General features: G+C 45.0%; 1 protein-coding gene across 1 annotated transcript; it reads right to left on the bottom strand.

Moving 5' to 3' along the window:
- Positions 1-162: 162 nt before the first annotated feature.
- SERINC3 (serine incorporator 3) lies at positions 163-26,273 on the bottom strand. Its single transcript, XM_053250913.1, has 10 exons — positions 25,965-26,273; positions 20,480-20,641; positions 18,742-18,902; positions 10,440-10,519; positions 7,835-7,972; positions 6,428-6,597; positions 5,350-5,440; positions 3,804-3,990; positions 2,802-3,026; positions 163-1,008 (listed from the first exon to the last, which is right to left on the bottom strand). Exons 1-10 carry the CDS (start codon positions 26,001-26,003, stop codon positions 870-872), a joined length of 1,392 nt encoding a protein of 463 aa, XP_053106888.1. The 5' UTR covers positions 26,004-26,273; the 3' UTR covers positions 163-869.
- Positions 26,274-27,893: the final 1,620 nt, after the last annotated feature.

A 27,893-nucleotide genomic window follows, 5' to 3' on the forward strand; every position in this document is an offset into this window, starting at 1 on the left:
AGTCCTGTGGGAATGCAAGATCAGTTTCTCCTCTTCATGTCCTGCCAATGACCCCTGTGCAAGAAGCCTATTTCTACATATGGACTGAATTGGGTTTGACAGTAGTTACACACAGGGTTGTTCAGATTACCCCACTAGAAACATGACACCGAACACTTCATGTTAAATCAACCATGTTTATAGTGCAAATATTAAATGTCAAGATTAACAATGCACAGGCTTTTACAAGCATTGTCCATATTAGAAAAACAGCACTTGAGCAAATTCTTTGTTAATATAATGGTTAAAGCTTTTTGAACAACATCTTTTGAAATTAACCAGCAACACACTTAACATCTAGCAGACCCCATGTTTCTATCTTTCTTCTACAATGATCTAAAAACTTTCTACAATGATCTAAAACTTGATTTTAGCATGCCACACCACCACATTAACATGCTGTTCCCTACTAAGAGCAACAGATTGCCCATTTAAAAAGATGATCAATTGGACACATTTTCCTGAACTGGAATGTAGACACTTGCAGTATGGCTTTCACCTCCATACACTGAAGAATAAGAGTTTTTAAAATATATTACTTTCAGATCAAGCAAGCTTTTCTCCAATAGTGTCTGATGTGACACTACAGGCATTTCCCAAAACAACTTTCAACAGCACAGCTGTAAGATTAATATTAAAGTTAGCTTTGACTTAAACACATCAAAATGTACACGGCTTAGATTGTGCATCAAGCATTATGCGAGTTAGCAACTTTCTAGCCACCAGTATGTTGCAGGAAAGATGACTGGAGCCTAGCTCCAAGAAGCAATACAGAACATTTGGCTTTCAGCAGAGAGAACTTCATGTTTCCATCCTTTCCAGGAAGTTGTTTAATTGAAGTCCCGATTGGTAAGGACAATAGGTGCCACAAAGGTCCAGACATAAAGAAGGAGGCAGACCCAACTGGAGGAGATCTTTGCCCAGACAGCTGGCCACTTGCTTGTCAGAGTTTTTGATTCCACATCAGGACTGCAAAGGAATAAGAGTGGTTAATGAACAAAGCTGTAGATGAAAAGCTTCTGAATTCCTATTCTTGATTTATGGCATAACCAAATCAGTCAGAAAGGAAATTAGATGTTGTTATGTTGCTTATGTTAGATCACTGTTTGCAAGGTGTCCTTGTTTGCAGGTTACCATGCTCAACAGAATGCATGCAAGGCAGAGGTATGCCCACCCCATTCCAGTCCTTGCATGTGCTATGAGATTATTTAGAAGGCTCCAGAGATGTTTATCTAAGGCAGGGCTGCTGGAATTTGGCCCTCCAACTCCCACCATCCCTGATCATTGGCCACAGTAGCTGCTGGAAGTTGTAGTCCAACAACAGTGAGAGGGACAAAGGTGTGCAGCCCTGATCTAAGGCAGTGGGACTGGGAAGATTGCCTGCAGAGACCTCCTGTACCAGCAGAATCAGGGCAAGAACCTACATCTCCCAAAGTGGTCAGACAGCCCTAAATGAAGCCAATGGTGAGCTATAAGAGGAGATCTTATTGTTAAATTTATATACCGCCTTTCATCAAAAACAACCCCAAGATCTGAGCAACATCCAAAAGCAACAAAAGTTCCCTCTTCAATGCCATGGAGCAAGGGAAACATGCATGTAAATTAAAGGAGCAAAGAGTTAATTTAAAAGGGAAGTTATGTAATTAAAGTTGGATATTAAAACGGTTTGGAGGAAAGTGTTCTACCCAGACATATGGTACAAGTTCCTAAATGACAAGTTGTAGGTTAGTCAACTATGGAGTACATTTGGGCTGGGTTAAACCTTAGCACCTTTATCAACTAAAGTTACCACTCGTACTAAAAACAGGTATTATGCCACTAGCTTTCAGTGATGCTTTGCCTATGTGTTACACTCAAACTGCAAATAGCAATAACTCATCTGCGATCACCACCAATAATTCTTGCAACATTTACTGGAGCACTCTACAGCCCTACCCCTTTAACTCTGAACAACCCTGTGATGCTGGGAGAAGTTGGGCCACCAAAATGCATCACCAACCAGATATGAACTCAAGACATTAGTCTTTAATTTGGGGCAAGAATTAAGCCAGCCAGCCCATGAGAGTTACTAGTGCTACAAAACATTTCTACTAACCTGGTTATGGTCAGAATTGCAAAGAGGAGCAGTTTTATAGTGTATGAGCTGGAGGCTGTTGGATCAAATCCCCGCTGGTGTGTTTCCCAGAATATGGGAAACTCCTATATTGGGCAGCAGCGATATAGGAAGAAGCTGAAAGGCATCATCTCATACTGCACGGGAGAAGGCAATGGTAAACCACTCCTGGATTCTACCAAGAAAACTACATGTTTCTGTGGTTGACAGGAGTCACTGACTCGATGGCACAATCTTTCCTTTCTATAATGCAAGTCTATCCTCTGCACGCCAATATTAAGAAAAGCTCCATAGTTGTGTACATGGGACAGGGCCTTCTCAGTTGTTACCCCCCAGACTTTGCAAGGAGATGAGGGTAGGGAGAAATTCCGGATTCAGATGAAGACCATTCTGTTCAACCCTTAGTGGGTCATGGTGTTCAACTCTTGGTGCTGCTGGCTTTGTTTTTATGGTTTTATGAATATTTAAGATTCATTTTGCATACTGCCTTGGGATATTCTTTTAAGAAAGGCAGTATATACATATCTAATACATAAATTACACCAAAAATGCTTTGGTTTTATAAACACTTCCATACCTTGAGTTTAAAAATCCACTATCAAATGGTGATGCTATAAAAACCTGATGAAAATTCCCACTCCATTCTCACCTGTACCAGTTGGTAAGCGTCATCATGATATATAGGGAGGCAAGAAACAGCATGAAGTGGAAGAAGGCATAGCTGTACTGGACACCATCTTTTTCATTGTCCAACACCCGCTGGGATTCTCCATCTTCTACATCACCAGCAGCAGCTGGAGCATCATCCAGAATGACACTGTCACTTCCAGACAGGGTCAGCTTGTTCACTTGGCTGTTGTTAGAGGACCGGATACTGCAAAGCATTCCAAGAAAAGAAGGTCTGAAATGTCGATTCATGGATAGGAAAGCTGCAACCACAGAGTTGAAACTTTCCAAGAATTCCTTGGGTCCCCACTCTTTGGGTACCAGAGAATAGACCGAGGGGCAAGATGCTATTCTACTGCTGAAGCTAAACAGGTCTGGCCATATAAGGTGCCTGGGAAAACATACGCAAGTTGCTCTGAGCTCCTTTTAGGGTTGCTGGTATAACATATTAACACAACAGGGTTTTCCCTTTCTACAATGTGTAGAAAAGTCCACGATGATCACCTTGCAACCTAGAATTGATTGTGTCTGCAAAACTAGCACTAATATAATTGACAGTTTGAAGACCAGTTCAAGTGTAGGATTTACCAATGGCATCAACGCCATCTTGCTCCAGCAACTCTTCAGTCTGAGGGCTATAGGCCACCTCCAGCCTCTGAGACAAGAAGCCTCTCCAAACCAGTTGCAGGAGAGAAATAGCAGGAGAGAGGGGGCATGCACATACCTCTTGCCTGTGGGCTCCCCAGAGGCATCTGGTGGGCCACTGTGTGAAATAGGATGCTGGACTAGATAGGCCTTGGGCCTGATCCAGCAGGGCTGTTCTTATGTAAATTAGTTTTTTGTTCACTTAAGTTTCCTTTTAAACGGAACAAACAGAGATAAAACATTTACCTAGCCAATACACCTAAACACAAGATGCCCTTTTACAAGCCATATCAACCTGGACAGTGGACTCAGACTACTTTCACAGATGCTATGCTCTTACCTGGAATACAAGAGACAAAGTACAAATATCAGGAGCCCAACGATGCTCTGTGCATCCCACCACTGTGGGGATTTTTGCGGCGCAGGAGTAGTAGGCAGAATAAGTGCAGCAGTTGTATTCGCTGGGGCAATAGTCGGCACAGCTATTTGGTTGATGATATTCAGGAGACTTGGGTTGCAGGTACGATCTGGAAGGTAATGCTAGAGATCAACATACATACCCATTCATCTCAATATCTATTTTTAAGAGACTATTTCGGCAGCATTCATTAGTCCTCTTCACACTCCTGCTAACTGAACAAAGAGGCACCTTTTAAAGTGGTGATTCTCTTATATTTAGCAGGGGGAGAGCAACTGGCCCTATCCAAACCCAGCACAGCATCCCTCGTTTTCTTTTTAGATTGTGAGCCCTTTTGAGAAAGGAAGCATCTTGCTTATTTGTTTTTCTTTGTAAACAGCTTTGAGCACTTTGTTGAAAAGCAGTATCTAAATACTCATAGTAGCAGTAGTAGGTCACATACACTCCTACATCACCATCACCACATTTATATCCTGCTCTTCCTCCAAGGAGCCCAGAGCAGTGTACTACATACTTGAGTTTCTCTTTCACAACAACCCTGTGAAGTAGGTTAGGCTGAGAGAGAAGTGACTGGCCCAGAGTCACCCAGCTAGTTTCATGGCTGAATGGGGATTTGAACTCGGGTCTCCCTGGTCCTAGTCCAGCACTCTAACCACTACACCACGCTGGCTCAACACCATGACTACATTGCCATCAGAAGTATGCCAGCAGGTCAAACACTGCAGACAATGCAGTACTGAAGGAGAGAGGAGGGAGGTGCTTTCAGAGTTCATCAGTGCATTCCTGTTGAGAGTTTTACCAATGTACAGCAGATATAGTTACGTAACACCAGAAGAGGGCTATTGTTAGGAGCATCTGTCACCTGGTAATACTACTACTATGCATATTTATATACAGCTCTTCAACACAAGTTCAAAGTGGTTTACCTAGAAAGATAAATATTAAATAAAATAACACAGCTCCCTGTCCCCAAAGAGCTCACAAACTTAAGATGGACACCAGCAACCACCAACGGAGGAATGCTGTGCTGGAGTTGGATAGGGACAGTTTATCTCCCCTTGTTCAATACAAGAGAATCACCACTGTAAAAAAGGTGCCTCTTTGCTCCGTTAGCAAATATATTAAGGATCTCTAGGTTGTGTCATCCTAGAGTTCCTCTACAAAGAGGTCCTCCCAAGATATTGGTTCAAATTCCTTCCTTTCTCCACCATTAATTTTTCCAAGGAGTGTGTTGTTCTCTAGGTAAAAGTACAAATATGAAGTACAGAATGCAATGTATGTTTCGCATATATTCCTTAACATACACCGTGCACCTCTTGAAAGACTACACAGCTCCATTTCCCAATATCCTCTGAACCCCTCCCAAGATTCAGTAGATGTTGCATCTTTAGCAGCTGCCGCCACTAAATGAAGAGTAATATCTCTTCATTTCAAATATATTACTTTCTGTGCTTATGGAACCACTTACCAGGCTCATTAGACATGGCTGACCAAGTGAGATACATGGTGTAGAGGGTAATGACAGATGACTGGAGAAGGCCAGATCGGGGCTGATGTTCCTATTATGCACAAAATAAGAACAGGCGGACGTTTAGGGTGGTCTACAACTTTGAAAACAAACAAACAAACAAAACAGGCCATGACAAACAAATCTGAGTAGCAGAATCTAATCAAATCTGAACCATGGTAAGTCGATCGTTAGCTCAACTCTTACAGTTAAAAGCCTTAAGGGGGGAATACTTCTGGGTTTGCTACAGCTTTAGAGTTGTGCATAATACACAATATCAAGCATGCTGAGGGGAACAGGTGTTACTTGGAGAACCAAAGCACATCAGTTCAATCTCAACAGGCAGGAGTCACTTCAGCCATACTCCTGACCCACATAAATTGCATGCATGTTAGCACAGCCTCTAAAAAGCGCTTTCAAGATTCCTGCCCATAGGTCATTCATAACCAGATCTAGATACTGGACTCCTACACACTTCCTGCAAGGCAACTGCTGTCATGTTTTAAGAGCAGCTATGCTGAGATAAAAGACCTGTTTTTCAAAAAGAAAACAAAGAAAAGGACAGAATCTCAGTTATCTGAATTCAGTGAAACCGAAAAAAATGAAACAAGAACATCAAACCCTCTAGCAACATCAGCAAGTGTTCTAGAAGTTATACAACTTTACAAGACTAAACTGTCTGTGGTTGTGCGCACACACACACACCCCAACCCTCTATATACTCCCATGAGTGTTTGCAGGTTGTGTTTGCTATATATATTATACATATATACATACAATTTTACTATGTACACTCTCTCACACAGAGGAGATATCCAAATAGGTCAGCTTTGCCTGCATGCAGAAGGTTCCAAGTTCCCTCTCTGGCATCTCCAAGATATAGCTGAGAGAGACTCCCTCCTGCAACCTTGGAAAAGTTGCTGCCAGTCTGTGTAGACAATACTGAACTAGACAGACCAGTGGTCTGACTCAGTAGGAGGCAGCTTCCTATGTAAATCTGTTTAAGTCAGACAAGAGCCCTACTGAGAATGCATCATACCTGGACTTTGGGAAGAACTGATGCAATGGATGCAGCAATGCACAGGATCATATTAAAGCTGATGAAAAACTTGTTCTCAGTGCAGCCGTCAGGTTTTGTGTAGAAGACATAAAAGAGCACCACAGCAATAATCGACAGGGAGTAGTTCAAGACAGTACACGACAGCAGAGCTGAAGATAAAAAGTACACCCTGATTACAATATGGAAACACTGAATTTACACAAAGCTCTCCAGTTTATAGTTAGATTTACAATATAACTACTAGGGCTGTAGCCAGTGTCAGGTTAGAAGATGTTTGATCTCTCACCTCTGTGCACTGGAGGACTTTCATTTGTGAGGATTTTATTATATCCCACACACACGCCACAGAAGATATAAAACACATGTTTAAATCAAATGGCTACCTTCACTTCTGCTCACTATGAAGCATATTTAATCTTCAGAGTACTTTACAATCCCATCAACATCTTAAGTATTACAATATGAAATCGGGCAATCGGAAGACTGGGAAAAGCAACTGTCTGACTTGTTCAAAGATGGGGAAGACACTGGCCAAGCCAGAATTCAAGTAAGAGAACTTCTCACTCAGACTGTAACTAAGGGCAACACTGAAGCATGAATTGTCCCCCTTGATAAGCAGGGTCTGCCCTGGTTTGCATTTGAATGGGAAATAACAAATGAGCACTGTGATATTCCCCTTAGGAGATGGGGCTGCTCTGGGAGGAGCATCTGCATGCAGAAGGTCCTAGGAGGGCTGGTCTTGTGGTAGCAAGCATGACTTGTTCCCTTAGCTAAGCAGGGTCTGCCCTGGTTGCATATGAATGGGAGACTAGAAGTGTGAACACTGGAAGATATTCCCATCAGGGGATGGAGCCACTCTGGGAAGAGCAGAAGGTTCCAAGTTCCTTCCCTGGCTTCTCCAGTATAGGGCAACCTTGGAGAAGCCGCTGCCAGTCTGTGCAGACAATACTGAGCTAGATGGACCATTGGTCTGACTCAGTATATGGCAGCTTCCTATGTTCCTATTCCCTCCCTGGCATAGGGCTGAGAGAGATTGATTCCCTCTCTCAGATAGGGCTGAGAGACTCCTGCCTGCAACCTTGGAGAAGCTGCTGCCAGTCTGGCTAGACAATACTGGGCTAGATGGACCAAATATTGATTTGGTATAAGGCAGCTTCCTACATTTCAGTTGTGGCACTTCAACAGTATTTATCAGGACTGGTCTGGTCTCAGATTGTACACAACATAAGTTGGTTATGCATACTGTCAATACTGTTGCCAAGTTTGGCCCATTCAAGTTCTTGCCTCTTGTCAAGTTTCTGCTACTTTTTTTGGGTGCTGTACACTGCCTAGAGAGGTCTCTCTCAGGCAATATATGTATGATAAATAAGTTAAATATACACTTACCAGCATACCAGCATCTGGCATTTCCTTCCTCCATTCGTTCAACCCAGGATTCATTCCAGGAATGAGCAAAGTCTACCAGCAGCACCAACTGGATGAGAATGAAGCAGAAGGCGCCAAAAGCACCAACGACAAAGAAGGCTGGGAAGAAGGAGAGTGGATCCTGGATTAATCTAATATTTGGCCAACATTAGGCAGCTTCTGCTCAAGGATATTTGAATGGAGTAGAGATGTTATACAGCTTTCGTCTGTGAACCAAGGGTGGGGCATCTGAACACCTACATTTTTGAAATTATTAAATTACTCTTTCAACTACTGAATTCAAAAGGCTGCTTAGGGATTTGGGGCAAGAGCACTCATGCACCCAGAAGGTATGTGTGGCGAAGTCACAGCTTTAAGATATTGGATATATCCGTTTCAAGCCCCCAGGGGTAAAGAGGTTTAAAATGTGCTTAACTTTATTTCTCCCAGGGTTCCATTGAAATGAGTCCATTACATTTCTGAATCCCTTCAGGAAAGGATCAAACACCATGCTATTTTCATGCACCAGCAGCAATCTCTCCAGCAGCAGATTCCTCCAGTTATCACATTAATAAGAAATGCATCCTACAGAATGCAAACCTATGGGGACTAGTTCTGGAGGGAGAATCGTGTATGACTACATCCAGAGGGAATTGGGCGATAGCATCTGCTTTGCATGCAGAAGGTCCAAGATTAGATCTCTAGCATGGACAAGCAGGGCTGGGACAGACTCCTGCCTGAAGTCTTGGAAAGTCGCTGCCAGTCAGTAGACACTACTGAGGAAGGCGGATCAAGGGCCTGATTCAGTATAAAGCAGCTTCCTATATAGATTTGATATTCAATCTATGTATTTTTTAAATGTGAAAGTCAATTTTTCTTAGAGAAAAGTGATGAAGAAAAGCTTTATTCGTGTCTGGTTCAGGCCTAGTCAAGTATCTAAGATAGGCCTGTGAGTTATGAACTTCAGTACTGCTGCAAGGGTTGCTATGGTAACATAATGTATCAATATGCTGTTTGGAGGGAATTGAAGGAGTTGGGACACCATAGAGATTGGAGCGTTAAGAACTGCTGGCCAATGGTGATTGGTGCATACTCTCAATGTTACTAGTTATATGGTCTGATGTTTGACCTTTACTATTATTGAGTAACTGGTTATGTTATAAGCTCCTGATTGGGGGAAACTTTACAATCCTTACTTTGCATAATGCTGATACTTTGTTCTCTCATGATTGGTTCAGACAGTGTGCTGTGAGCCCCTAATTGGTGGCCCTATGTTTGCATTAAGATCTGTAACTATAAAGCACTTTTGCCAAGTCTACTGGGTGTGCAGGCACCTGGCATGTCATGATAATAAACCCTAAACCTGATGGATGGTGTGGCCTCCGCTCATTAGAACCAACTCCTGGAGATTTCTCTGACAATTGGAACGAATATGGCATTCCTAAACACAACAGGAATGCATGTTTTCACTACTTTCTGCCTGGTATGAGATTAAGAAGCAACAGTTCAAACCCAATCATTCAAAAGCAAGTTGCCTCTCTGTTACACATACCCCAAGTAGTGTCCCTACACTGCTTCCCTGAATACACCTCAACGCGTGGCTTAGGGCAGATTATAAACGGGCACCAGACAGACTCACCGCAAGGGACCAATTGTCTAGTGCCCACGCACATGGCAAGGTCGTGTCCCCTGCGCCCCCCCCCCCCCGCCTTTCTTTTTCCGAGGCATGGGGAGGGCATCCTAACTTGATGGGTTGTCAATCCCGACATGCTTCGAGACAGGGCCAATCAGAACTGATTTCTGCTATCACTATGCCAGGCCAGCCACCATTAACCCAGTTCCGGTCCTGTCTTTGCTTCTGGACAGTAGTCTGTGGCCAGCCTTCCTCAGTAGGAATTTTCCTTCTTTACCTTCTCTTCTTCTTCTCTGTGTGCAGGGTGGGAAGGGAGTTCGTTTGTTCTTCTTTCTTTCTGCCTGTGGGTGGTGGCCGACTCCCAGGGTTATAGTTTGGCTATCCCTGTTACTTCTTACCTTCTGTTTGCTTGCCTGTTGCCCTTTTTTCCTATGTGTAGTTCTGATTAGCCTCCTTTCAGAGCATCGTTGTCCTTCCACAGTCACAGTCCCGGAACTGGGTTAATGGTGGCTGGCCTGGCATAGTGATAGCAGAAATCAATTCTGATTGGCCCTGTCTCGAAGCATGTCGGGATTGACAACCCATCAAGTTAGGATGCCCTCCCCATACCTCGATAAAGAACACTTCACGGTAAGTCTACCAATGTTTCTTTCTCTCCATAAACTCATTAAGAATGTGTGACAGGACTGGCCCAGTGAAATTGGCTTCACCACATGGTTGCATGCTAGATGATGGCTCTCGTCATGTTCGTGACTGCTTTATGGACTGCTTATAAGCTGCTAATACCACATGACAAATTCTCATCTGAATTAACCCTTTAGAAACCTTATCTTGAATATCAACATCTTTCTTCAGAACAAAGCAGGGCATCAAATGAAAGTCTACATATAGAAAACCCTGAACTCTTGTTACAATTCAAGAAATGTTTGTATTTTCTTAACTGTGTGTGTTTACCTTTTGTGAAAGGCCCTTCTGGAATGTAGAATGCACCAACCATGATGCCAATAATTGCTGCTATCTTGAAGAACCAAAACCTGTAAAAAAAAAAAACCCCAAGAACATTTCTTTGTTTACATCTCTTTGTTTACATCCTTAAAGCTAATGAAGTTAAGTACTTTTAAGGCAAGTATCTATTCATAACGATAGGTAAAAACTTGTGTTCATTAGTAGTCCCTGACAAGGGTTTCTTTTGCTTCTGTTTGCCAGCAGAGATTGTTTTGGTGAACACTTCCTAAAGGGGACAGGGTGGGGGCCCAGGCTCTCAGCAAATGGAGCATTGGTTCACTTACCTTGAAAACTTCTTCTGGTTGCTGGGTCAAGGACATCTTGCTGGGTTATCCCCCTCATGTGCTCCAAGGCAGGATTATGCTAATTAGCTGAAAGAAAGAAGCCTCTAGAGCTTGAGGGGGATGACCCCGCTCCAGTTCTTATAGGCCAAGTTCCTAAGTTAAGAGTATAACATGTTTAAACAAATATCATGAACTGTAAAAATTAGAACACTAAGTTTCAGCAAGTCAGGGATAAGCAAATAAGCAAACCATGTCCTCAAAGGGAATCTCCTGACTGGAACAATTCTTTTCTGAAGAATAGGACTCCATCCTTCCCACCCAAAGGTGAAATGAAGATATGTTCTTCCCCCAGGAGTAGACAAGTAGCGCCAAGCCAGGAGGGCAGAGATGTCCTTGACCCCAGCAACAAGAAGAAGCCTTCACGGTAAGTGAACCAATGCTCCATTCTCAGTTGCTGGGGTCAAAGACATCCCATTGGGACCTACCAAAGCTTGTACCGTACCAAGGGAGGGATGCGCTTTAGACTACTCCTAGGGAAGCACCTTTTGCAACACCCATCTTCCGAAAGCCACCTGGGCGGACTCATAAGTGTCCATCTTGTAATGTCTTGTGAAAGCTAGAGGATTCTTCTATGTCGCAGCCTTACAAGTTTCCTGGACTGGTGCATTAGTTAAAAAAGCATCCGACGTAGCCGCTGCTCTCATGGAATGAGCCATTATCCGTGTTGGTGGATGAAGGTGTTATGACTCTTATGCCAGAGCTATACAAGCTCTGATCCACCTGGTGATAACAGATGAAGATACTGCCCTACCCATAGTTCCTGGAAGGAAGGACACAAAAAGATAGTCTGTAGTTCAGAATGTTGCTGTACGTTCGATATACACCTTAGACACAGTCTCACATCTAACTTGTGCCACAATTTCTCCTGCGGATGTTTCGGATGTTGACAGAAGGATGGGAGAAAAACATCCTGAGACTGATGAAACTGATAGCTCCCCTTAGTCCTAATAAAGGGATCAAGTATAAGACAAACTGAGTCTTTTGCAAATATGCAGTAATTTTTGTGGACAGACAAAGCTCTGAATTCTGAAATGTGTCTTGCTGATGTCACAGCAACTAGAAACGCCAGCTCAACTGACAATATCCTTAGTGACACTGATTTAATTGGCTTGAAGGGTGAGAATTGCAGCGCCTTTAGAACAGTATTTAAATTCCAAGTGGGAAAATAGTGTAGCATGGTTGGTGGCAGTAGGGTCGGTCCCCTTAGGAATCTCTTTAAATGCGGGTGTGAAAGACTTGATCTTAGTGAATTTTCCAAAATTAGTCCCACCAATGAGGCAGCTTGTCTTTTCAATATATTGGGCCTAAGTCCTTTCTCAAGGCCCTCCTGGAGAAATTGTAAAAGATGGTTGATGTTTGCTTGCCCCCAAGGAACACTGTGTCTTGCCAACCATCTCAAAAAGGCTCTCCAAGTACATTACTACACTCTGTTGGTAGAATCTCTATGAGAAGCAAGGATGGTATTGGAAACTTTTTCCAAGTAACCCTGACCCCATAGGATCCGCCGCTCAGTCTCCATACGGCTAGCCGTAACCAGCTCAGGTTGGGGTGTTGCACCGGCCCCTGTAAGAGAAGATATGGTAGAGTGGAAGAAACCATAGGCCCTTCGTCCTGAGATGTAGTAGCTCCGCGAACCAAGGTCTCCTTGGCCAGAATGGAGCCACCAAAATTACCTCTACCTGCAGGGTTCTTATGCGCCTCAGGACTCTCGCCAACAGTGGTGTTGAAGGGAAGGCGTACAATACACCCAGAGGCCACGTGGCTGATAGAGCGTCTGTGTCTTCTGTCCCCCTGCAAGGAAACCTGGATGTGGTGTTTTAAATTTAAACCTGGATGTGGAGTCTCCCACAGGTGTGCAATTTGATGGAAGATCTTTCTGTTTAGGGACCATTCGCCTGGCATCAGGTCCTCCCTGCTGAGCCAGTCGGCTAGATGGTTCATATCTCTCTTTATGTGATGAGTCATCAGCAATGCAAGATGTAGTTCGGCCCATTCCATTAGCAATACCACATCTGCGTGAAATGCCTTTGATTGCGTTCCCCCGTCTGTTCACATGGGCTCTTGCCATAGTGTTGTCTGTTTTGACAAGGACATCCTGCCCTTGTATGGACTGCTGTAAGGCGACCAGTGCCAGGAGGATGGCTCTGAGCTCTAGTTAGTTGATGGAATGCCCCTTCTCCTTTTTCCATCCATTTCCCTTGTGCCAAGAGGTGATGGCAATGAGCCCCCCAGTCTCTGTTGCTGGCATCTGTTCTAACTATTATTCTCGGAGGGTCCAGGAATTTTCTTCCTCTGAGCAGGTTTAATGGTGACAGCCACCAGCGAAGAGATTGGTGCACATGGATTGGAAGTGTAAGCAGCAGCCGTCTTTTGCTGGCAATGGCCATTTGGTAGGTAGGGTAAGAGAAACCACTGAAGGTACAGCAGCCAGGGTCACCACCATCAGACCTAAAAGTCTTGCTAAGGTAAGTAGAAGCACTTGTGGCTCTGAAAGCACCTGATTCACCTATGTGTAGAGCATCTGGTATCCGTTCTGTGGTAGGAAAAGTCAATCTTGCTCCATATCTATTACTACTCCCAGGTGTTGAAGTCTGCATACTGGCACCAGTTGACTTTTTTTTTTTGAAGTCAACAAGAAAACCATGTTCCTGTAGAGTCCTTGGCGTGTACTGTAGGTCTGCTTCTACTGTTTGCTTTATTGTTGATTGAATCAACAGATCGTCTAGATAAGCAAAGATCCTGATCCCCTGAAGGCGCAGGTGAGCCATCTGGGGTGCCAGGACCTTCGTAAAAACTCTTGGAGCTGAGGACAGACCAAGCGGCAGGGTCACATACTGATAATGTACTCCTATATATTTGAATCTTGGGCAAGGCTGACTTTTGGGATGTATCGGAATATGAAGATATGCCTCTTTCAAATTCACTGATGATAGGCAGTCCAGGTGGTCCAGTGCCTCCACTACTAATCTCAATGACTCCATCCGGAATCTTCCGTGGCGTACCCATCTGTTTAGGTACTTCAAGTCCAATATAGCTCTTCTCGACCTGTCCCTTTTGGGGATGGTAAACAGAATAGAATAGACGCCCTCTTGACCTGATAGAATGGGCTCCACTGCCCAAAAGATGGCCCCTCAGCCTGGTCATTTCCAAGTCACAGTTGTTACTTTGACTGTTTAGCCTGATTAAAGGCTTGTCTATTATTTGCCCCACCCCTTGCTGGAAAACACTGGCGGTTCCATGCACTTCAGGTGGATCTGAATTCCCTTTCCCAGCCCCTAAAGGAGGGCTGGGACCCTTGAAAGGGCCTCTTATAAACTTATCTATCTATTTTATGGGAAGCTGAGGGCATAGTCTTTCTCTTGTCTCTGGATTCTACAAGCATATCTTTAAGTGCCACTTCTCCAAAGAGCTTTGTGTTATTGTATGGCACTGCTAAGTTAGTCTTGGAGGTAGAATCTACCTGCCGGTTCTGTAGCCAGAGGTGTCTCCTATTTGCTACAGCTGATGCCCTATACAAAAATCTGATGGTATCCAGTATGGCATCTGCTGCAAAGGCCTGGGCCTTTTGAATTTTTAACAGTTGCTGGCGCATTCTCACTGGGTCAGCAGGAGTGTCATTGAGGTCATCAACCCATAGCAAGCTAGCTCTAGCCACCATAGAGGTGGCTGCAGATACTCGGGTTGCTATGAACCCTTCATAGAGCAAGTTCGCTTTTTTATCTGAAGGGTCCTTCAGGGAAGCCTCCCCATCCCTGGGAAATAACGAACCGGATACTAATGGTGCCACCAATGCATCAGTGTTAGGAGTTTTTAGCAAGTCAGTTGGCTCTTGTTGAAAAGCATAATAGCGGTTTGCTACCGCCATAGGTTTCCTATTAGTGGCTGGTAACAGCCATTCTTGTTTAATAGCCTCCGTGAAGCACTTGGGCATTCAAAGCAGCATGTCTCTAGGCCTGGCCTTTGGGAATACCAAGTCCCCCTTGGCCGTCAGGGCAGTTTCTGTTGTAACCTTTGTTTGCAAGCCTATAGCCGTTATTTTGTCATCCTTTTAACATGGCGATTCTCTTTATTTAGCAGGGGGAAAGTAACTGGCCCTACTCACCCCCAGCACAGTACCTCCAGTGACTGTTGCTGGTGTCTATCTTGTTTTTCATTTTAGATTGTGAGCCCTTTGGGGACAGGGATCCATCTTATTTATTATTTCTCTGTATAAACCGCCCTAAGCCATTTTTGAAAGGACGGTATAGAAATCGAATGAATGAATGAATGAATGAATAGGTGTTGCGAGATATTGTTTGATTCAGGGTCCTCACCCCCTGACCATTCCCCCTCCTTTTCCTGACACGTTGGGGTCTTAGTTGCCCCCATAGGTGCCAGTCTGATCTGTCTCAATTTCTCCCTCAACGTCAATGATAGAAATTTGTGGCTTATCATGAGCTGGGGGCCTGGGATTCAAAGGGGTAGGGTCCCCAGAATCTAGACCTGATTGTTCTGAGGAATTGACCTTTTCCTTTTCAGGTTTCAGGTCTCTCTCCCCTTTAGAGTGAGAAGCCCTGATATGTTTTCTCTTCTTCTTTGCCTTTTGTGGAGATGGAGAGGGTGAATCATAAGAGTTTACGCTTCTTTGATCTTTTATTTTTATTATAGGGCTTAAGCTGCTGCACCGTTTCGACTATAGCGTTTTTAAACCAGGTTTGCCATTCAGGTGGAACAGATTTAGGCATTTTAAAGGCATAGCTGGTGGAAACCACAGTGGAGCTACTCTCCTCCTGGGACAAGCTCACCCTTTCTCCCTGTTGCCCTTGATCTTGGTGCCTTGAGCCCCGCAAGAGTCCTTTGCACGATCCTCCTGGAGCACAGTTAGATTTCGCGCCCTTTTTGTCGTGGCCGCCATTTCTACTTGCCACATCCATCGGACGTTCCCCTGCCCAGGCTCTGAGCTGTGCTTGCATTGGGGGTGGATTAGCGAGTGGGGTCGCCACCATCGCTTTTATCCTAGCAGTCAGCAGGGAGATTGGCTCAAGTGTCCCTGCCTGCTCACAGACCTTGCTTCCCTCGCCAGCTCTCTGTGCCACTCTACTTCAGGTCTCACGGCCCGAATGCGGGAGACTCGCAGCGGCTCCTTTAAGCATCTTGCCGGGTGGCTGAAAAGCAACCGGCATAGACACGTCCAAAAATGGAGATCTGAGTGTTCGTGCTGCACTGGGGAATTCACTCTGTGCCTTTCCTCTTGGAACGCAGATGTGTCTCAGCATTCCTGCGTGCTCCATACAGCCAGGAAGCAGCGGGGAAGGGAGCAATCGGGATGAAAGGAGGTAGAAGGGTGTTTGTTTGTTTGTTTGTTTTTAAAGAAAAAAAGGGTACACCAAGGTCTAAGGTAGTGAAGTATTTAGAGAGTAATAGCAGAAAAAGAAGGGGCAAGATAAGAGATCTGAGGAGAAGGAAAAAAGTCTGCCTGGAGCAACGCAGGACTGTAAGAACAGGGGCAGGGTCATCCCCCTCAGGCTCTAGAGGCTTCTTTCTTTCAGCTAATTAGCATAGTCCTGCCTTGGAGCACGCGAGGGGGATAACCCAGCGAGATGTCCTTGACCCCAGCAACCGAGAAGATGAATTTCTCCATTAGCCTCCAACTATTGCAATGTGGTGGCCTGTCTTAAAAACCAAAGCTTTTCTATAAAGTTTACACTAGTGGTGTGCACAGAACCGGTCCGGGGCCATAGAAAAGGCCTCCGGACCAGTCCGGAATTCCAGCGGTCCGGGACTGGGGGGAGTGTGTCTTTAAGGGGGGGTGGTAGTACTTACCCCCCACCCCCCCGCCGCTCTTCCCCCTCTGGCGCTGGTGTTTCTAAAAACGTTCTTGGGGCGGAGGAGTATCTCCCTGCCGCCCCTGCCCCCGTCGTTGTCTGAAAAGCATAAAACTAGAAAGAGCTGGCGGCGCGCGCACCAGCGGCAGAGACAAGCACGCGTGCCGCAAAGGGCACATGCACGCCGCCAGCTCTTTCTAGTTTTACGCTTTTCAGACAACGACGGGGGCAGGGGCGGCAGGGAGGAACTCTGCCGCCCCAAGAACATTTTTAGAAACACCAGCGCCGGAGGGGGAAGAGCGGCGGGAGGGAGGGTAAGTACTACCACCACCACCCTTAAAGACACATTCCCCTCAGTGCCGGACCATGCTTCTGTGGTTCCGTGCACATCCCTAGTTTACACACAGGTTTACATAATGATACACAATCCAGTGGAACACACTCCTTGGTGTATGCACGTTCTGACAAAAATAGTCTTGTGTGGCAAGCTGACACTATAACAAGCTTCCATAAATATTTTTTTATTTTCTGATAATAAATTAATGTTAGATTTCTCCCATTTTACAGACATGTAGAATAATTCCCCAACTTGTCAAACTGGTATAAAGAAGGCAAAGCTGAAGAAAATAGCTTGAGGCGGATACCTATATGGGCCTCAACAGAATTAGTGCTTTAACAGAGAATGGACAAGGCAGCAACTTAAGAAGGCACTTGCCTCATATTCTAGCTCTCAGACAATAAAAGAACTTATACTAGCAAAGGGATATATTGGCCAGAGGTCTAGCATATATGCTCTGAGAATGTAAGGCAATTCATCAGTTTAGGCAAGGATTTTAGCAAGATTCACTGGCTGAAGTCCAGATTACGTTACTCCTGAGTAGTTCTTTACCCTACTCCCCAAGTAATACTATTTAGTAAGCTATTCTGAGTGTCAATTAGGGATGTGCCGAAACACGATTCGGCTTCCGAATCACAGCACAATCCCTTTAAAATCGAGGGCTTACCCAGCCCCTTCAAGGTGGAGAGCAGGTCCATCCCTGCTCCTCCTCCAACTGCCACCACTGCAGTAATTCTAGTGCTACCCCAGCTATGCCCGTGCACCAGTGGGGCATCTCCAAGCTCCCCTGTGTGACACCAGCATGCACATGCCCTCTGCACATGCATTGCGGCCATTTGTGTGGCCAGCATCACATGCAGGCTGCTGGGGGAGAGCCTTGCCAATGCATGGGCACGGGGTGGGGTGGGGGGGGACACCAGGATTACTGCAATGGTGGCGATCAGAAGGAAGAACAGGGATGGATCTGCTCTCCTTGGTATTAAAGGGGCTGGGTAAGCCCTAGATTTTAAAGGGATTGTGCCGTGATTCGGAAGCCGAATCGCATTTCGAGCACATCCTTAATGTCAACTGTTATATTTTAGGCATCACCCCAGGCAAAGCTGGTATTTATAGGTAAGCATGAGTTTTGAGAGCTTTACTGGCAGCAAGCTACTTAACTTTAAAATGTATAATATACTCCTACCAATATTTATATACTGTTTTTCAACAAAAGATTTAAATAAGTTTACACAGAATATGTAATAGACTGCAGCTAACTTCATAATCTGCACCACTGATCAAGAAATAGAATTACACATTTCATTTTTCAAAGCAAGGAATGAAAAATCAAGAATTTAGATATCTCTATACATCCTCCATGATTAAATTTGTATGGCTGAAGTTAGTGGTTATTATACTCATATTTTACCTCATGGGACTGCATTTCTATGGGCATCAATGCAGGAGCAATAAAGATATCTCCAGGTTAGGCAGTACTAGCTGTGTTCACACAATCATGGCAATCCTGGTTAAAAAGTTAAGCAGGATCGCAGAGTCCCATGGGGCTGACTGCTGGGAAAATCTGGGTTCTCACAATCAGCTCTGCAGGGCTCAGCAATCCTTGATAACTCTTTAACTAGGATCACCATGATTGCGTGAATGCAGCTGCAGTAAAAACAATGAATGCATAAACTCATCTGTTGAATGCTGTTCATTTTCTACGCCTATGGATTTCATGCTGTCGGCATTTTAAGCAAAGAAGAGACCTGCCTCCAATTTCAACATACCCATTATGCACAGAAGCTCTTGGATCTTTACTTGATTTCACTTTTATCATAAGCAGTGAGAAGAGGGCAAAGAACACTGCCATGGCAAAACTGACTCGGTAGACTGCTCTATATCCAACTAACGCTTCACAGTCAGCAAACTTGTCGCAAAATCCAGGCACCTAAGAAAAAGATATCAGGAAATACAAATGCTTCCGTCAGAAGAATATGGATTACACATAGTGGCCGACATCCAGACTAACAATGTGTGCATGCTTTAAGGGGCTGTGCAGATGCCCTGGGAGCCCTTGAGCAACCACCCAAGGCCGCTGCACCCACACTGTTGCACAGGAGCCTTGGGAGTGTGGAGTGCTGGCCATGCTCCACAAGTGCTCTGCAGGACTGGAATGTCAGTCTTACTGAGCACTTCTGTGATGCAGGCAGAACCACACTAAGAGTTCTTGCACAACAGCAGGTGCGTAGGGGTGCAAGGGACCAGGAGAGTTGCGGGCCCCCACAGTTCCTTGAAGTGCATGCACCTTGTTAGTCAAGATATCAGCCACTATCAGCAACTCTTAACTTCCATTGTTCTAGATAAGGATAAGCTAGGGATGTGTACAAAGCGTTTTGTGTACATCTGGGGCAGCAGAGAGCAGGCACTTTAAAAAAGGAGGAAGGCAGGTCTTACCTGCCCCTCTGTTGCCCCACGCCAACCCAGAGTGGTCAGTATTAAGCAGCCAAGCTCTGTTTGCCAGGTGCATTTGCTTAGGAATAGGAAGTTCCCTGTTTCCCAGCAGGAAATGGCATCTGAGTGTGTTTGGACACCATCTTGAGCGCTCAGTCCTCAAGCTCAGTACTCAAGTTCAGATGCCATTTTGAGTGCTGAGCTCTCAAGATGGTGTCCGCACATGCTCAGATGCCATTTCCTGCTGGGAAACAGCAAGCAAACAGAGCCTGGCTGCTTAATACTGACCGTGCTGCTCTGGGGCAGCAAGGGGCAACAGAGTTGCCTTCCTCCTTTTAGAGTGCCCGCTCGCCCCCCACTGAAACAATTCGGCTGGGGCAGCTCAAAGCATTTCGGCACCTGAAAATAGAGGTGCCGAAATGCTTTGAGAACATCCCTACTACATGCTACAGTCCATTTCCTCTACAGCAGTTTTATCAGAATGCAAGCAAACTGCTCCAGATTAAGCTGTGGGTTACGAATGTGCTACCAAGGCAACCGCTTCGCCAGAGCACAAATATATTTTACAAATATTACCTACACAGCCAAGATTAAGGTCCAAAATGGGCATGATGGGGCAGGCATGTTTGATTCACACTGAATACTTTGTAAAATTTTAAGGACAATGAAGAAGAATATTCTGTATAAACAACCCCAGCAACTGAAGACTGGCATCGCTCTTACGGTTCAAAACCAAAACTGATTTTGCTTGCAATCCAAGACAGAATAGGAATTGCAGCTTTGGTTTTTATTAGTATTTTTAGAAATGGAAAGTTCTACACCACACATCGTTATTCCCTTAAAACCAGCAAATGTCGCCCTACAGATATTTAGCTTGCACTTGGAATGTAGCACTTGGATAGCAGCCTAGAACACTGGAACGTGAGCTCAGCGAGACAGAGCCTCTTTCCTCTTACCAGTGAGCCCCAAACAGATACCATCTATTGTTTCTCAGTCTGCTGCAAGCCACATATAAATTGGTGAATGGGTGTCCACTGACTTGTGATACATGCAAGACTGAAAGAACTTCAGTACCTTTTTCAGCTCCTTTTCCATTCCTGGTGCCAGCATGATACAAGCAACAATAGTACTGAGGAGAAGTAGGAAGGCGTAGATAAGGCGAGTCACTGTAGAATTCTTGCTGTTGGGACAACAGCGGCACAGCAAACATGATGCACCACTGCAGAGACATGGAATCTGCAGAATGGACATGAAAATGAGAACAAGGACATTTTCTCTCTTGCATATAAGGTATAACATTGTGGGCGGTATCCTGTCTTCTGGTGGCGTAAATGCTGGTGCACTAGCAGAAGAATGCAACTCATAGTTGTTGTATGAAGAAAGTCATCTCTTGTGCTAATGCACCCCTGTATATTTGCAAAGGGGAATGCCTTATGTGCGTAAATGGGAAACTCCTTGAACCACACACATTTATGGAGCTTCTGTGCATAACTCTGCAAGTAGAATCCTATGTGTCCATAATCCTTCCTCATAGCAAGTTTATTTACTTTTAAAAGATAAGGATCACATTTATGGATACAACATATCCAATAGTGCAGAGGTAGGCAACCCTGGCTCTCCAACTGTTTAACTACAACTCCCATCATCCCCAGCCACCATTGTCTTGGGATGATGGGAGTTGTAGTTAAACAGTTGGAGAGCCAAGGTTGCAACAGAGAATATTCAAGGTTGGTAAATTTGCTTCTTATAGACAAGCCCAGATTATACTATCTGTTTGGCAATCATTTTCTAGCTTTAGAACAGTTCTCCAAATTAAAGATCTATCATCTCATAAGAATTGCAGCATGGTCACATAGTTATATCACAGTGAAAAGCTCTATACAATATGTATATTAATTTTATTCCTTTTCTATGCAAACCGCCTTACGAACTTGCCAACAAAAGCGGGTATATGAATACTAGAAGTGGCTTTTCCTGTGCCCTCCTTGCTACAGTTGGCCTGCCTTACAGCATTTTGCACACTGAAGTCCAACCCAAAACCTTTTAAAAGGTCTTAACAACCCATTACATGAACACACTTATGCCAAGTATTGACTTCACTTGAGGTATTGCTGATCTGCTATGGCCAGATATAATCCTGTCATTACATTCTGGAAATGTCTCAGTATATGCAAAGTTAGAAGAGCAGTTTGATCTTGTTACTTACATGAAATATTACAATCAGATGCAGTTAATTGCTGTTATCAAAAGCTGAAGTCCATATAGAGATTCTATGGCCATTCTGTATGAGTTGCTTACAGAGCCATACAAAAAGACTGAAATATATGCAATATGCAGCAAGAACAAGCCTGTCATGTCAGAAGTGTTCCTGGACAGCCACAGGAATATAGAGAAAACCACACTGGATCATCCAAAGGCAAATCTTATACACAGGGGGATAGGGAACACAGTCATACCAGGTGCTAAGAACATAAGAACAGCCCTGCTGGATCAGGCCCAAGGCCTATCTAGTCCAGCATCCTGTTTCACGTGGTGGCCCACCAGACGCCTCTGAGAAGCCCATAGGCAAGAGGTGGATGAGGGCATGCCCTCTCTCTTGCTGTTACTCCCCTGAAACTGGTATTTACAGGCACCTTGCCTCTTAGGCTGGAGGTGGCCTATAGCCACCAGACTAGTAGCCACTGACAGACCCATCCTCTGAATTTGTCTAAGCCCCCATCCAAGTTAGTGGCCATCACTACATTCCGTCGCAGAGAACTCCATCAGTTAATTGTGTGCAGTGTGAAAAGGCACTTTTTTTTTTGGTCCTGAATTTCCTGGCCTTCTGTTTCATGGGATGACCCCTGGCTCCAGCGCTCTGTTGCCAGATTTGGCTTTTTTAAAGCCAAATTTTGGGTTGCGGCCCATTTGACTCATGAGTATACCCCTCAGGTTCTGGCAACAGTGCCCTACTCTTTGCAAAATTTTATAGACCTCTATCATGTCTCCCCTCAATCATCTTTTTTCTAAACCAAAAAGCCCCAGGTGTTGTAGCCTTACTCTAGGCCCCTGGTCATCTGGTTGCCCTGCCCTCTGCTGTACCTTCTACATTTCTATAATGTCCTTTTTGAAGTACAGTAACCAGAACTATACAAAGTACTCCAAATGTGGCTTCACCATAGATTTGTATAAGGGCATTATAACATTAGCATTTTTATTTTCAATTCCTTTCCTAATGATTCCAAGCATGAAATTAACCTTTTCACAGCTGCCACACATTGAGTCAACACTTTCAACCAGCTGTCCACCACAACCCCAAGTTCCTGCTCCTGGTCAGTCACAACTCAGACCCCATCAGTGTATATGTGAAGTTGGGGTTTTTTGCCCCAATATGCAACACTTTACACTTGCTTACACTGAACCGCATCTGCCATTTTGTTGCTCACTCCCCCAGTTTGGAGAGATCCTTTTGGAGCTCCTCACAGTCTGTTTTGGATTTCACTATCCTAAGTAGTTTAGTGTCATCTGCAAATGTGGCCACTTTGCTGCTTACCCCAACATCTACATCATTTGTTAAATTAAGAGCAGTAATCCCAGTATGGATCCCTGGGCAACCTCACTTCTTACTTCCCTCCATTGTAAAAACTGTCCATTTATTCCTACCCTGTGTTTCCTATCCTTTAACCAGTTACCAATCCACACATGAATCTGTCCCCTTATTACATGACTGCTAAATTTACACAAGAGCCTTTGGTGGGGAATTTTGTCAAAAGCTTTTTGGAAGTCCAAGTCAACCGGATCATCTTTATCCACAGGCCTGCTGACACTCTCAAAGAACTCTAAAAGGTTAGTGGGGCGAGTCCTGCCCTTGCAGAACCCATGCTGGTTCTCCTTCAGTAAGGCCTAGTCTTCTGTATGTTTAACAAGTTTGTCCTTAAGTATGCTTTCCATCAATTTACCAGCACAGATGTGAAACTAACCAGCCTGTAGTTTCCTGGATTGCTTTTTGAAAATTAGAGTTACATTAGCTACTTTCCAGTTCTCTGGTACAGAGCCTGATTGTATGAACATTACATATTTTTGCCAGGAGAGCAACTATTTCACATTTGAGTTCCTTCAGAACTCTTGGATGGGTGCCATCTGGCCCTGGCTATTTGTTAATTTGTAGTTTTTCAAGAGTTTACATCTTCTCTCGTCACCTCAAGTTGGCCCAGTTCTTCATCTTCCAAGCCTGAGAAGCTCAGTTCTGGAGTGGGTATATGGTCAATATCCTCTGCCATGAAGACAGATACAAAGAACTCATTCAGCTTCTCTGCGATCTCTTTATCCTCCTTAATAACCCCTCATCATCTAAGAGTCCAACCGCCTCCCTGGCAAGTTTTTGGCTTCTGATATATTTAAAGAAGTGGTAGAATAAGAAAAAGCAACCACATTTAGCTCATATTTGCAATGGGAATGCAGAACCATATAGTACCCAAACCCCAATGAGGCAAAAGTATCTGCTCAGTGGGATGCTAATGAACAAAGCATGCAGATACACAGCAAAACACCATCTCAGCAGTGGACTCCTTGGACTTACAGACATCTTTAATTAAACATATTTCTTTGTGACATACAAGCAGCTCTCATGGTATATTAGCGCATGCCAGTAGTTTGGAAGTTACTGGAGAGAAGCCTAGAGTACTGCTGTAACACATATTTCATTAGTTATGCACATGCTCCATGCACACATGTGAGATAGCAACTTAAAGCTTTTCCCACACACACACTCACACACCATACTAGCAAATCCTCAACTCAAAAACAAGCTTTCAACAGACATTCAAGTGGACATTTTAACACCTGACTTTTATACTGCATTAAGAGTGTTATGTGAAGTGCCACACCCCTCCAGAGAACAGAACTATGAAAGCACCCTTTGTTCATAAAGCCGGCTCTCTCATTTGAGGAGGAGATCTTGCCCCTTTGCTATCTTTCAACTGAGTTAAGTTCTTCTAAGCTTGTCCTAAATGCCTCAGAGTGAGCCACTAATGGCCAGATTACCTCGTTTCAGAGCATGTCACTGTTCTGCAGTGTTTGCAGACACCCCAGTTCTCAGGAGGCCTTTTTAAAGGCTTGATGCTTCAGCAACCAAACATAGGACTACAGCAAGCGAGGCAAGACAAAAAGGACATAAGACCGGCCATTTAATATTTTCTTACACAATGGCACTATGAGATCACAGATAAACCTTAACAGTCGAAGGAACCTAGGAGGTTATGACTCAGCAGTCACTTCCTGGCTGGAGGAACAACATCATTCCTTGAGATGGAATCACTGTCCGTGAGAAGCAGAGGAAACAGAGCAATTTCTAGAGACCTCCATCCTTGCCAAAAACCAAAACAGTGAACAAAAAAGCCAGAAACAACAGCCAGCAACAGATAAGAGAAGAAGAGAAGAAGAAGTTGAAGAGAACTATTCAAATCAACTAGAAAAATGCTTTCTGGGTATGAATATAGCATATCATAAGGGTAAAATATACAAATACTTAACCCTTATCCTGCTTTAATGTTAATGTATCATTACTCTATTACTCTCTGCAATTTACTGTTTTGTTCATGTTGTAGTGTAAAGGTCCTTTGCTTCACAATAAAAGGACTAACCAGCTAAGACACAATAGCAAGAACAGCACTTATGTATTTATTTATTTATTTATTTGCAACATTTTTATATCGCCTTTCTGCCTTTACAAAGGCACCCAAAGCGGTTTACAATAGATACACGCAAATGGATAAACACAGAAAGATGCAAATAACAGATCAATAAAGCGTTGTCCCAGGCTGTTGATCTTTTCAGGAGCTGAGGACAAGAGCTCCCTGGCCTGGGTGCCTCCTTTCTTGCCTTCCTCTCAGGGCACACTAGTCTTTCCGGTACTCCTGGGAAGGTGGGGGGGAGGGGCTGCCCCAACAGTCCTCACAGGCCTGAGCTGGTCTCTATGGGGGCCGATGTTATGCTCTCCCCTGGCCTGGGTGCCTCCTTGCATGGTCTTTCCGTACTCCTGGGAAGGTGGAGGGGGGGATATTTTAAGTATGCATTTTTAAAATTATATTGTAAACCGCTTTGAGATGTCAATGAAAGCAATATATAATTTGAATGAATGAATGAATGAATGAATGGAGTTATATTTAAGTATAACTGACCAGGTCAGACTAAAATAAACAGCCACATAGTTCAGCACTCTCACCAGAAAGATGCCACTAGGAGGAAGCTTACAGGCGTGGCATAAGAGCTTTCCCCCTTTTGTCCCAAGGATCTGGTATCTAGGAGATAGACTGCCCCTGGACATGGACGCTCTACTTAAGCCCACCCTCTAGGAAAACAACAACCCGGAATCTTCTGGGGATGGACCATCACAGGGCAGCTACAACGATGCCTAGAAACGGCCACGGGAGTTTAACTCCAGCTTCCCCACCGTAGAAATAAAAGACACACCGAGCGCGATGGGGGAGGGGGAAAGGGAACCCGGCCTGCTTCTCCACCCCGAAGCTCTCAGTGTGGTGGGGCCGACTCAGACGGCGCCTGACCCTCTGCCGGTACTCACCCAGCTGGCCAGAGAACAGATGCCCAGTACAGCCCCCATGATGGCGATTCAGTGTTTTCCGAGCGCGGCCGCTTCCTTCTCCGCCCGTCCCCCTCCCCTCCGGCCTCAGTCGCCAGGCGCAGGAGCAGCAACTGCAAATGACGTCGTTGTCGGTGGTTCGGTTGTTATTGCCACCCTTCAGCACCGCACTGATTGGCCGCCTGTCTCAAGCTCCCGCTTGGAGGGGAAGGGAAGGAGTGCAAGAGCTCGACCAATAGAGGACCGTAGCCAAGCCTGTCTCGAGACCGGAAACGAAAGAAAGAGAAAGCGCAGAGAGGCGGAGCAGGACACCGGCGGCGGTGGTTGGAGTATACGACGTAATGACGGTAGAAAGTGCTGATTGGACAGAAACTGTTGAAGGGGTCGTTACTATTGTTAGAGGCGACCTATGAGAGAGCGAGGTTGGTCTCAGAGGAGAGAAAGATGAGATGGAGGAGGAGCCCGGTGAAGCAGTCTGGGATGTTTTCCGCCTATCTGGTTGCCAGGAACAGCTTCGCGACCACAAGTCGGAGGCAGTGGTTGCTGTAGCAACAATGTTGCCGTAGGCTCCTGGAATGAGTCTGATGATCAGTGATGAGGTGCTTCTGAAGGATGTCATTGCCTGGCACCAGCCTGTGTGCCACTTCCCTACCCACGCTCAGACTCCGCGTCATGTTAACGTAACTGTATTTGTTCACACGTATCCCTGATCCTTTCTAGTTGGCCACTATTGGTTTTGGATTCCTTGGGGCAGGGACCTGTCAATTTAAAAAAAATTGCTTGACTATGTGGGGTTAGGGTTGCCAACTGTCCCTCATTACACGGGACGTCCCTCATTTCAGGGATGAAATGTTGGCCCCTATAGGGACAGCATTTGTCCCTCATTTTGGTGGTGGGGCGAGCAGCTTCTTATTTTGATAAGTTTTTGATAGAAATGTGGTATAGTTTGAGTATGTTCTAAATAATAACAATGCTGGCCATTATTCAATCTTCTATATATATCATTCTCCTGGGTGTGCCAGGGAAAAATGCGTCCCGGCAGCCCAGCTGATTGGCTGGGCTGTGGAGGCACCTGATTGGCTGGCGCACCCAGAAGGAGGAGAATTAGCCGCTGTGAGCCATGGCCACTGGCGCGGCCCGGCCTGGCAGCGACGGGTGGGGCGAGGGGGTGAGGCGAGGAGGAGGACAGGCCAAGGGGCGAGGAGGCGGCAGCGTGGCGGGCCCTGATACTGGGGTGGGGGTTGGCAGGCCCGACAGGCTGTGGAGGCGGCTCTCGGTGGCCCCGCTGGTGGCGGTGGCACTTGGCCCCGCCGGAGACTGGGGTGGGGGGGAGAGGTAGCCGGCCCCAAAGAGCGCACAGATGCTCTGTGCGGGGTCGGCTTGTAGCATATAATTCAATTACATATGCATCAATGATACTCAGGCTCTTGATTACCACTGCAGCCCGCCCCCCGCCCCCAGCCAGCCCCCACCAGCTCCCCCAAACTTCTGTTCCTCATTCTGGCAATGAAATGTTGGCAACCCTCATGGCACTATATAAATATTTAGTAATAATGCTATTAAATTCTCACTGAAATCAACTGGACTTGCTACTTGCAGTAATTAAATTAGATAATTAGTAAGTAATTACTTGCAGTCGAACCTCAGAAGCTGGTAATGGAAACAAACAAAAACCCCTCTAATGATTTGCTGTTGTTACTGATTTTATATAAGTCACTCTGCAAGACTTGTCTGAAGAATGGCATAAAAATGCTTTAATAAATTATTTCCTGCAATGTTTAGAAGGCAGCCCTGGGGACACATTACGACATGCTATCAATGTGCTGATGACACCCAGCTTTACCTTTCTTTTGTAATGTCTCTCTAGGGCTGCAGTGGAACCTCCTCAACCAGTATTTGTATGCAGTTTTG

The sequence above is a fragment of the Hemicordylus capensis genome, chromosome 4 (assembly GCF_027244095.1).
Source record: "Hemicordylus capensis ecotype Gifberg chromosome 4, rHemCap1.1.pri, whole genome shotgun sequence".
Taxonomy (NCBI): Eukaryota; Metazoa; Chordata; class Lepidosauria; order Squamata; family Cordylidae; genus Hemicordylus; species Hemicordylus capensis.

Excerpts from the sequence above, each read along its gene's own strand:
- SERINC3 (XM_053250913.1), bottom strand. The coding sequence starts at position 26,003 with ATGGGGGCTGTACTGGGCATCTGTTCTCTGGCCAGCTGG. Across the intron at positions 10,520-18,741 it reads AGAGCTTCTGTGCATAATGG|GTTTTGGTTCTTCAAGATAG; the intron begins GTATGTTGAAAT and ends TTTTTTTTACAG. Across the intron at positions 7,973-10,439 it reads AGAAGGGCCTTTCACAAAAG|CCTTCTTTGTCGTTGGTGCT; the intron begins GTAAACACACAC and ends CCTTCTTCCCAG.